Source organism: Grammomys surdaster, unplaced genomic scaffold (genome assembly GCF_004785775.1).
Source record: "Grammomys surdaster isolate TR1022 unplaced genomic scaffold, NIH_TR_1.0 129, whole genome shotgun sequence".
Classification (NCBI taxonomy): Eukaryota; Metazoa; Chordata; class Mammalia; order Rodentia; family Muridae; genus Grammomys; species Grammomys surdaster.
Genome location: NW_021604587.1, coordinates 8,707,984 through 8,720,362, shown reverse-complemented (window position 1 = coordinate 8,720,362; position 12,379 = coordinate 8,707,984). Strand labels below are relative to the sequence as shown.

Sequence of the window (12,379 nt, the reverse complement as noted above, 5' to 3'; positions counted from 1 at the left end):
GTTTCTTGTTCCTTTTTGTGGCTCTTTTCCTTCTGTATGTTTGTTTTGTCCTATTGTGAGGTGTTAGCTATTGGTTTATGTTATTATATTTTATTTTATAGTTATCCCTTAGAAGCAAGTTTGTTTTCCAGTGAGACAGAAAGGGGGTGGATCTGGATGGGAGTTAGGGAGAAACTAGGAGGAGTACAAGAAGGGGAAACCATAATCAGAATGTACTATGTGCCCCCCCCCTCAAAAAAATCTATTTTCAATAAGAGGGAAAAATGACAGTTCTGCACACAAGACCTAAAACTATTCAATCCCAGAATATATCTATCTCCCTCCCTCTCTCCCTGCCTCAGTGTAATGATATAGGCCCGCTTTTAAATAAAACCATAAATGCTCAGGCAACAAAGGAGACAAGCATGATTATATCAAACTTTGAACTTAGAAGCTTCTACCAGAGAAGGGAGCAATCAACAGCATAGACAACATGTGGAACGTTAGAGGTTACTATCTAGAGTATATAGCAAATTCAAAAGTTCAACAACAAAAAATACAAATTACCAGGTTGTTTAAATGGACAAAAGATATGGGACAAGTGACTTAAATAGGCATTCCTCAAAGAAAATATACAAAGGGCCCGCAAGTATGTGAACAATGCAAGCATCACTAACCATCAGGAAAAGCAAATCAGAAGTACAATGAGCTGTCATCTCATCCAAGTAGAATGCTATTGACAAAAGACAGAAAGGTCGACCAAAGAGGACTCCAGTGCCTATCAGTGAGAATGGTAACACTTCTTCATATTGAACAATGTGTCCTTTCGTCTTACTTAAGTTTCTCAGTTTTAACTCATATCTTTGTTACATTTAAATCTAAAAGGCTTGTTGTTAAATCTTTAGGGTCAGGAGTCATGGTGCCCCAAGCCTATAATCTGAGCAACTGGGCAGTAGAAGAACAAATTTTTAACTGGGGACTTGCCTACAGTTTCAGTATGTCATTAGTACATGACCAAGTGTGGAGAGTATGGCAGCAAACAAGCATAGCACTGGAGCAGAAGCTGAGAATGAATATCTGATCAGCATGGTGTAGGCAGAAAAACAGCAAGACTGAGCCTGGCTTAAAATTTCAAAACCTCAAAATCCACTCCCACCAAATCACAAACTCCTCCAACAAGGCCACACCTCCTGATCCTTCCTAAACAGTCCAGCAAACATTCAAATATATTCACCTAAGAGGGCCAATTTCATTCCAACCACCAGAGCTCCACAGTAAGTTTCCGGTCATCTTGGGTCACAGGATGAATGAAATTCTGCTTCAAAATACAAAGCAAGGTGCTGAAGACATACCTCAGCAGTTAACAACCTTTGCTGCCCTTCCTGAGGACCCAGGTACCATCGCCAGCAACCTAGTGGTAGCTTACAGCCACCTATAACTCCAGTTCTAGGGGAACGGATGCCGTCTTCTGGCCTACTGCACACACATGGTACAGACACAGATGCAGGCAAAACTCCCATACAGAAGAAAATAAAAATAAGCTACTCTTAAAAGTAAAAGACAGGGAGCCAGGCAGTGGTGGTGCACACCTGTACCTGCCTACAGTACTCCTGTACTCAGGAGGCAGAGGCAGGTGGGTCTCTGAGTCCAAGGCCAGCGTTGTCTACAGAGTGAGTTCCAGAGTAGCCAGGCCTACAAAGACAAACCCTGTCTCAAAAAACAAAACAAGGAAAAAACAAAACAAGGAAAAAAACAAAAAGAAATTCTTCCTCAGATCAAGAGCTAAGGAAGAGCTCCCCTTCCTTCCTCCTAGTATCTTCCAGACATGGTTTTATTATTCACAATTATTTTAAGTAACTTAAAAATGATACTTTGGGAATAATTTTACAAACCTGGCAATGGTGACTCACACTTGTAATCATAGCACTTCAGAGGTCTTCCACAAGTTCACAACTATACAGTAAGTTCCAGGCCAATAGTCTAAGAACACCTCAAAACCAAAAGTAAAGAGGAAACCTCCAGAATAAAAAGGTGATAAAGCAGTAAACTTGACCTATGTTTAACTATACATATTTCAGTTTATAGACATTGTACTTATGTGTCAGAACAGGAGTGATGTACCACTTTAGGCTCATTGTTTGTACAGCTTAACTCATGAAGGGTTTACTCACTTGTGGTCATGGTGCTAGGAGGGCAAGAGGGTATCCCATGATCCACTGCCCATCTGTAGGCTCCTTCTCCAACTAAAAAGCTAACAACAAAAAGGTTATTTTTTAAAAAGTGCATAGTGGCATCTTCTACAGTCAATAACGTTATAGAAGTAATATCACGTGACAACTAAAGTCAAGTCTTAGAGATACAAGAAATTCTAGAGTTGTGCAAAATAGGACAGCTGCATGCTCAAAGTTCCTTTTAAATTTTTCTTTGTTGGATTTAGCTAATGTATATATTAGAAAAAATTCTTAAAAATTCAATAAAAAGTAAAAGTAACTTCCTAGGGAGAGTAAGATTTTTTTTTCTTTGATCCACATAGTTGTAAAATGTATGTATCTAGTCAATTAGGTTAAGAGTCTAAGTGGATGTCTTCAGATTGTTATTCTTGTCTAGAACTATAGTCACTCAAAAACAAGCAATAAATCTAGATACATACAAACACACTAGCATGTTTAGATCCTAAGTTCAATGCAATAAGAAGGCACATAGAACGCTCAGAATCATTTCCACTCTAGTGAGTAAATACTGAAATACACCCCAGAAGGGATTTTCCAGCCTTAGACTGAAGTTCTTAATACAACACAGTGAATAGCGCACTTCTGGTTTATGAAAGACTAATTTCAAAAGGCCTCAAAAAGCATGCCAACACACGTATCAATCCTGTTCTCTAAGTCACTTCATGAGGTAAACAGTAGCTGTAAGCAGCAACTATAACAATCACTTCATCTCCTTCCACAGAAAACCTCTTATAGATCCTAGCCAGCTAGTAATGGACCCCTTGAACTTGTGCCTGGCTGTTAGGTCTCCTGTTCTCTAACTTTTGTTTCTGTTTTTCTAATCACTCCCACATTAAAACTCAAGAGAAGGAGCTGGTGAAATCAGTGGTGAAGACTACCTATTGCTCTTTCAAAGGACCCACACTCATTTCCCAGCCTCCATGTACGAAGGCTCACAGCCAACTACGACTTCAGTTCCAAGAGATCTGAATTCATGTGCACGTATTTCCACACAGACACACACACACACAAAATTAAATATTTTTTAAAAATATACTATTAAAACCAATCTCAAGAGTAATACCTTTGAAATCTTTATATTCTGTTATTACTAACACCAGTAAGAAATTCAGCATTTCCTTGTGATAACTATCAAAAAGCAACATTTGATAGTACGAAAAGGTCAGTAATTACAAAATTTGCAACAACCACAAAAATTATTCAAATATTCATTTTACTATGAATTTTGAATGCCTGAGACACCTAAAACTCTGTATAGATTAAATGATGAAAATCCCAATAGGATTCTAGAAACGTGAGAAACATGCTAAAGAAAAGTTAAGGGCTAACTGCCCTTACTGTTTTCTTTACATTATAACTACAATGGCAAGAACCCTGAGAAGAGACAGGAGACAGGAGCCAACTGAAATTATCTAGCTTCACATAAGAAACAATGATGACTGCTTAGATCACCAAAGCTGTCACATAAAGCTTAAGCTAAAATGACAATTTAGATTAAGATTTGAGTGATCATTGTGGCATCTTTAGCATCTCCTTCTTTAAGAACAAAACAAAGAACACCACCACAAAAAACCAACAACAACAAAAACTGATTTATTTAAGCCCTTCTATTAATGTGAAAACATAAACAAGATAGTAAAATAGTAACTGATCAAGAGAGAAGTTTGAGGCTGAACCTTTTTCAACACTTCACATAGTCATCTAGGATTCAATCTCAGTACCTAGAATCATTGTCATCTTAATTTCTCATTCATTCACATTCATAATTTTGATATAAAGAAAGCCAATCTAAAGCATGATAATGTGGCTCATTTGCTAAATTGCTTGCCTACTCTACTGGCTAGTTTTATTTCAACTTGACACAGCAATAGTCATCTGAGGGGAAGGAATCACCATTGAGAAAATGCCTCCATAAGGTCAGGACGCAGGTAAATCTGGAAGGCATTTTAATTCGTAACTGATGGGGGTGAGCCCAGCCCATTGTATGTGGTGCCATCCTTGGCCTGGTGGTCCTGGCTTGTATAATAAAACAGACTGAGCAAGCCATGGGAAGCAAGCCAGTAAGTAACACCCTTCATGGCCTCTGCATCAGATGCTGTCTCCAGGTTTATGTCCTAACTTCCTTCAGTGATGGACTTCAGTGATGTGGAAGTATAAGCCAAATAAACCCTTTCTTCACCAAGTTGCTTTTTGGTCATGATGTTTCTCCACAGCAATAGTAACCCTAACTAGTACACCTAGGATGCATGAAGTCCTGAGTTTGATCTCCTAAGTCAGATGGTGAGTTGAAGTCAACCTAGAATATATAAGATCTTGTTTCAAATTTTTATACAATCTATGCAATTTTAAAATATTCATGTTTAGAAGTCATTATAGAAACTATAAAGCATACTAAATAAGTAGCCTTTGCTTACCATCAAATATTATTGTCTAGGAATTCCATCACATGAAATGTCCTAGAAATGCTTTTGATATTTCAATGTAAAGTTTTCATAATATACATGTATGTATATATATTCATATACACATATATGGTGACATGTAGAAAGGAGAAAAATCACTTTCCAGAACAGTAAGTACTAACTGAAATTTCTTTTGAGATTTGTTGTTAATCTCCAAGGGGAGAACTTTAAAGGAGATTCATGCAAACCCATTAGAAAACCCCTTACCTCTCCTTTAGTAAAGCATGTCACTAATGTCCTTCCTCTAACCTCAACTGCCCTAGAGTTGTGCTGACCTCACTGATACCATTTGTATGCTTTCCCTGCTCTGTGTGCAGCACCACCCCACCCCCACTCATGCCCACTCCAATCAATTTTCAAACAAACCAGCCATTAAAATCTTTGCAAAAGACAAGTCAGAACACATGTCTAGCACTGTTAACAAGGCCAAAAACCTGAAGCTTGATAGGTCATAGGACCTAAGAGAGAACCTACTACTGTTATTCTGCTAGATGAATATAATATCAAACCAATGTGCAAAGACACATCACTACACCCATAGACAAGGGAACCTTCCAACCCTCATCAGGCAAGCTCATTTCTGCAGTTGATGATAAGATGGTGATTAATTCAATAACCCAAAACTGGTCACAATGCAGACACAACAGCAAGGTGTTCAGTCCTAAATGCAACATCTGTATCATACTCCTTTCCTTCAAGGCCCACAGATCATCTAAGAAAAGGGACTGGAAGGAGTATAGGAGCCAGATGTGGTGGATGACTACAGTGAAACAGGTGTCTAGTAGAGCAGATGCACATCTGCAGCAACAGCAAGTGGATCTTCATAGATCAAGCCAGACAGCATCAAGCATGAAGTAGGGAGCTCATCAGGAAATGCTGCCCCTAGCTAAGGATCTACTGACATCTGATACCTCCTGGAAAGGGAAAGCTCTGTGAGGGGTTGTGGTCCCTGAGAGGCTCATCTATGTTTGAGTAGAGAACTCTACACCTGGGCACTTACTTAGTGGACTCCATGAGTTTAAAAAAGAAAATTCATGAAATTGGGAGGGAATGGGAAGAGGGGCTGAAGGGGAGGAATGGGGGTAGAATAGATCAAAACATTATATTTATATATAAAATTTTCAAGCAATAATAAAAAGTATAGGGGAAATTAATAGGTATTGCATTTAAAAGGCATTTCTATTATTTCATTGTACATCATAAATACATATAATTGAAGACAAATTAGGCTATTGGCTACCTAAAGCTCATGAACATAAAGTGCAAGACCTCACTGCACTAGGAACAAGAAAAACTGAATTTGTGTGTGGAGTGATGTAATGTATATATGTGTAATGTATAATGTATGTGGTGTATATAACATGTATGTAATGTGTGTAATGTGTACAGTGGATATGTAAGGTATATAATGTGTATGGAATATGCATGATATGTGTAATACGTATAAAACACGTGTGGTATAATGTGTATGTAATGTGTGTGCAGTGTATATGTATGATGTGTGTGGTGTACATGTGTTATGCAGTATGTGTGATGTGTGCATAATGGATATAGTTTGTAAAATACATGCAATATGGGTATAATGTGTGTGATGTGTGTGTGTGGTGTGAAATGTTGTGATATGTGTATGATGCATGTGCACCCATGCATGGACATGAAGAGACCAGCAGTCAACACCAGATCTCTTCCTTTATCATTTTCTACCTCCCTTGTTTTGAGTCAAGGTCTCGGGGTGAACCTCCAGCTCAACCACTTCAGAAGGACTGGCTAGTTAGTTAGCCGCAGGGACTCACCAGTCTCTATGCACCCCTAGCCCCAAAGTAGGGATTGCAGGCATGCAGTATGACACAGGTCTTTTACTTGGGTGCTAGGACTGAAGCACTTTACCCACTCAACAATCTGCTGAGCGTGCTTCAATTCTTTTTTGATCACAAAATTTTCAAAAATACATGACCAATTTGATTTGAAAACTTATGTCCTCCAATCTGACAAAATTCATATTCTGAAATCGGGTTCTGAACAGTTTTAGGATAGTGTTAGGTAGTATGAACTCTGATGGGGTGATTAGGTGATTAGGTCCCAAAGCCACCGAGAGCCCTACTGAATAGGGTTAAGGATCCACCGGACTGCTTTGCCCTTTACCACATGACTTAGAGAGCAGGATCCACACGGAAAGAACTAAGCTCTCACTGAACACTATAGCTGCTAAGTTGTCTGCCTTAGACTCCTGAGCTTTAGAATTGTGAGAAAAACATTACTATTTTAAGTTATACATGTGATGAATAGCTACATTTTGTTACAGCAGTCAATGAAATTGACAGATAATCAGTTTGCATTCTTAACCGTGCTGTTGTTTTACTCATGAACAGCACTTCCACAATTATTTTTAAAGGCAATCCAAGATATGATTGGAATTCAACTACAAGTATCTTAGTATGTATCCCCAAACTGTTGATACAGGATCTCTCTGTGGATCCCAGATGGCCTTAACTCACGATGCTCCTGACGTAGCCTCCCAAGTATTATGGTTATAGGTAAGGACCATGGCATTAAGACAAAAATTGATTTTTCTTAAACAAACAAACCATCAAAAATTACAAAACACAAAAATCCACCTAACCAATGTTGGACATGGCACCCGACACCCTTAATCCCAGTAACTTAAGAGCTGAGGCAGAAAGATGGCCTGAGCTACATAGTGAGCTTCAGGCCAGCATGGGCTACAGTGGGAGTCCCTGTCCAAAAAATAAAATTAAGCAAAAAAAAAATCCTTAGCATAAAAACACTCCTGCCTGCCCCTGTGAGTTATTGATAAATGAACATTCTAGTTAGGACCTCTCAGGTCTAACTAGAAAGGCTTCTTGTGTGCACCTACTCTGTCTAAGGGACAGGCCTCCTGCTTTAACAGCTACCACATGGATGTGAGCTTCTTCAGTTTGTACCTGATAGCTTTCCTGCCTCAAGCAGGGCAGTCAGCAAGCAGACAGCCACACTTGTTGAGGAAGCAGATGGCCATGTGAGGAGTAACTGGACGGCTGTAAGCACAATGTGATGTGGACGGATCACACATTTCTAACACTGTAACATATACTAAGTTCTATTATCTCAAGCTGTCTTATCCTAAAAAGCTATGGAACAGTTTAAGACAGCCCATATATATATATACATATACATATACATATACATATACATATACATATATATATATCCAATTATCATTGCCCAGATTAGGTAACAAAGCATCAGGCCCAGACTAATTCATTAGGGAGCACATTGTGAGGCTAGGAAATGTCACCCTCAGTACATAGGAAGAGATAAATCATACAAAAAAAATTATATGGAACTAGGTGAGATTGAATGGATTTCTAAGAGTCAAATTAATTTAAAAAAGAAACACCTTGTCTTTAAAAAATAAACTCAAAAAAAGATAAATCTTGTTAAACCGATACATGTACAAGAAGAATCTACTTTTAAACTACTATAGTTAAACAGTGAACTTACAGGTATATAAAGATGTTTCACTGCTAGGCAAGGTAAGAGCAACAGAATAAACTTATCCTATTGTCTCTTGTCTAAATCAATGGAAAAAATGCAAAATATGAAAATCAACAGTTATAGACATTACACACCAGGTAACAAAGAACTGCTATCTTGTAGAAAAAAAAACAAAAATGCCTTGCTGCAATCAGAGAGCTAACTTGTATGATTTCCAGAGAGGTTCTAGGCCACAGTCCAGGGGCCCAGCAGTCTCTAAGGCAAAGAGATGGAACTGGACCACCAGAAGCCAAAACAGCTAGAGTTTCCAGGACAAAATACCACAGAGAAACCAAATACACAGACAGACTCCAGAGATTTATAGAAAGCACCTTTTTAGTAATTCCCAGAATGGCGCTCACAGCCTATAAGAAAGAGGAAATTACCCAAACCCTTGAAACACAAAACCTACCAACTGCAAAGGAAATCATCCCAATTTCGGATAGAGACAGAACACCTTAGGCTCCCAACAGCCAGAGGAAACTAGTATCACTGGCTATAGTACTAAGAATTTCACCTATAACAATACAAAATTAGCTCAAAGATAGATGCACTCCCTAGCCTTGTGAAACAAAGTCTAGAGCAGGAACTGAAAAGAACCAAACATTTTACACAACTTAACCACATCCTGAAGTAAACTTTTAGAATGTCTATTAAAATATAAAAATATTCAATACACAAAAAAATTAAAACTCACAATGCCGGCAATCTAATAAAAAAAACTGTCAAGCAGAAAAATATAACCTAGAAAAGGAGGGGGGAATCACTAACTCAACACAATCTAAAAGTAATAAAAATAATAAAACCAGTAAACAAAGATATTAAAATAAATTTATAACCCCCACTCATATACATTCATGAAGACAAAAGCCTTTACTAATTGAATGTATGAAACTAACTAAAAGTCAGAAATGACAAACTAGACTGCATGCGATTTGCTGGAGACTGGATACCACAGAAGAATAAATAAGTAGTCAGAGAGTTACAGAACTATAGAACTTTACATGGGCCTAACAGAGCTGCTCCTTACTGACTAAGGAGTATGGAGATACTACCTACAGTGAGAATTAGCTTCAGCTTGACACACCCAGGAGGGGGATCATCAATGGAGTAGCTCCTTCAGTCTGGCCTATGGGCATGTCTGTGAAGCATTTTATAAACAAAGTACCGACCAATCCAGAGAATTCAAACCAGTACTCAGCAATCCTCCAGGGTCTCTACTTCACTCCCTACCTCCAGATCCTGCTTGTGTTCCTACTAATTTGCCTCACTGATGAACTGTGATATGGAAAGGAAAATCAATTAAACCATTCCCTCCCCTAAGGAGTTACTGATTGATGATTAGTGTAGCAACAGAGAAACAAACTAGAAAATGTACTATTTAGGAAAATGTCCTAAACTGGGATGGAAACATTTCAGTGACATGTTTGCAAGATATAGTGAAGGGAGGAAAGTGAAAGAAATATCTCAAATCAAAAGCATATCTGAGAGCAGGGCACAGTCACAGACACCTGTCCTGTCCTCCCTTTACTCAGGTGGCAGAAGTAAGTCTTAGGCCAACAGTGAGTTCTAAGAAAGCCTCAGGGGCATAACAAGACCCAACATCAGAACAAATATATTTGATATACCTAACTAACCTACCTAGCATCACTATTTAACTACCCAGGATACTATTTATATCAATATCAATGTTTACACTCACAACCATGTGGTACACACACACACACACACACACACACAAGTTCTTCAACAAAGAGTGCTGGAAAACTCATTTTTTTATAACTAGAACAACAAAATATAGTCTATCTCATATGACAAAAGTCAAGTTAAAATGAATCAAAGCCCTTACGTAGGACCTTAAACCATGAAATATTAGACGATATAGGGAGAAGACTTCAAGGTGTAGGAATAGACAAGGGCTTTCTGAAAAGGACACCAACAGCACAGAAGAAATTCCAAAAATTGCCTCAACAAGGAAAGCTCAGTCTGGACAGCCTCAAATCTTTTATGTCCTAACTTAGGTGGTATCAAATTGTTAGTCATATTATTTTGTAGATTTTTGGGGGGTTGTTTGTTTGTTTTAGAAACTATAGCTGGGCATGGTAGTGAACACCTTTATACCAACACTCATGAGGCAGAGGTAGGTAAATTTCAGTGAGTTCAAAGTCAGCCTGATCTATAAATCGAGGTCCCAGTCAGGCAAATCTACATACACAGTGAGGCCCTATCTCAACATATCCAAAAAGAAAGAAAGAAATTCTACATCATAAAAATCTATTGCTATTGACTGAGGGAGATAACCATGAGGGTAGAGTCCTCCTGACAAGTATTACTGCACTTATAGAAGAAATGGCACCCTCTACTCACCTCTGTCTGTCACATGCTCATACACTCTCTCTCTCAATTCCTCCCCTTGCTTGCTCCTTGCTCCTCTCTCCTCCCTCCCTCCCTCCCTCCCTCTTCTACTTCTTCCTCTCTCTCTCTCTCTCTCTCTCTCTCTCTCTCTCTCTCTCTCTCTCTCTTCCTCTCCCTTTTCTCTCTCTCTCTAATGAGTCCTCTTCCCCCATCTCTGTCTCCTCCCCATCTCCCTCTTACATCTTCCTCTTCTCTCTTTCTCCTCTTTCCTATCTTCTTACCCTCCTGTCCCCCCCCTTTGTTCCTCTGTGACCTCCTCTCTCCCATATACTTCCAATGAGAGGACAACTATCTGTAAGGTAAGAAAAAGCCCATATCAAACCCAAACAAACTAGAATTAAGAGCTTTAACTTCTCAACCTTTACATTTGTGAGAGTTTAAACTTTGTATAAACGTTCACTCCAAGATACTGTGTTGTGGAGTAAATCAGTACTAATGTCTCCCTCCTCCTTTGTACTTAGCAATAGGACTAGAAAGCAAATTTTTACCAAAAAAAAGATCTTTAGGCTCTTTCTGACCTTACACTCTGCAAAGAAATTTTTATAATTTTTTTTAAAGATTTATTTATTTTATTTATAAGTATACTATAGCTGTCTTCAGACACACCAGAAGAGGGCATCGAATCTCATTATGGGTGGTTGTGAGCCACCATGTGGTTGCTGGGATTTGAACTCAGGACCTCTGGAAAAGCAGTCAGTGCTCTTAACCGCTGAGCCATCTCTCCAGCCCCTATAATGTATTTTTTTAAGATCGATTTTTAGTTTATGTATATGAGTGTTTTACCTGCATTATACAGCATTCATGTACCTGGTATATACTGAGATCAGAAAAGGACATGAGTCCATTGGAACTAGAGTTAAAGATGGGTGTAAATTACCATATGGGTGTTGGGAACTGAACAGGGTCCTCTGTAAGCAAGTGCTCTTAGCCTCTGAGCCATACATCTTTCTAATCCACTTTTTAACTTTAAATTCACTCTGTACTTTTCTAAAAAACATGACTACCTTATTGGGACATGATATAGCCCTCTGCCCCAATACAAGTTACTCAGTACATCTTTTTCTCACCATAATGACTGAGATGACACCATTATCAAAGCCTGAATTCCCTTATACATACACTAACTTGCAAGTCTGCTCTAAAGACCTTTTAACCTTTTTTTACTTCTTCTCAGTAAGATGAATAAGGTAAAAGAATAAGATATTGTTAATTGTTAGTGCTGGTAAAAGTTGAATCAGAACTATTCATAATATGCAATGTATATTTTTCTAAGAACATCCCAAAACTAATTACTTTAAACATTAGGCCTCAAATCCATGGTTCTGAGGTAAACAACAAAATAACCCTAGCTGACCACTCAGTGACACACAATCCTTTGAGAAGGTGTCCCCAGTGAACTAAAGCAGCCTTAAAACACTAGCAACCCAAACAGAAGTCAAAGGTACCAAGTGCTTACCAGGGAGGAATTCTGCCTGCAGACAGCTTGCCCTTCTGCCCTTCATGCAAGAGCATTTGTGCAACTGAAACTGGATTCTTGATTCCTATAAAAGAAAGAAAGAAATCAGAAATGTTTTCATATTTCTCCACTTCGTTTTTGTGACTATTTCAACAACTTCAGAATAACTTCAAAATTCTTCTTTACATACACCAAATGTACTAACACAGGCTGAGTGTGAACACAACAAAGCTTAAAGATACTCTAGAGCAGCAGTCTCCCTCCCTCTCCCTCTCCCTCTCCCTCTCCCTCTCTCTCTCTCT

At 38.6% G+C, this 12,379-nt stretch overlaps 1 protein-coding gene across 6 annotated transcripts in view; it reads right to left on the bottom strand.

Moving 5' to 3' along the window:
* Tasp1 (taspase 1) overlaps nucleotides 1-12,379 on the bottom strand; it is a 161,100-nt gene that overhangs the window by 144,543 nt on the left and 4,178 nt on the right. For 5 of the 6 annotated variants that reach the window (XM_028755162.1, XM_028755179.1, XM_028755184.1 and 2 more), the window contains exons 2-3: nucleotides 12,078-12,162; nucleotides 2,151-2,230 (exon numbers count right to left, since the gene is read on the bottom strand). In XM_028755162.1, the coding sequence (XP_028610995.1) occupies nucleotides 2,151-2,230; nucleotides 12,078-12,162 (165 nt within the window). The remainder of the gene's footprint in view (nucleotides 1-2,150; nucleotides 2,231-12,077; nucleotides 12,163-12,379) is intronic. The other variant, XM_028755199.1, reaches the window with a different exon arrangement.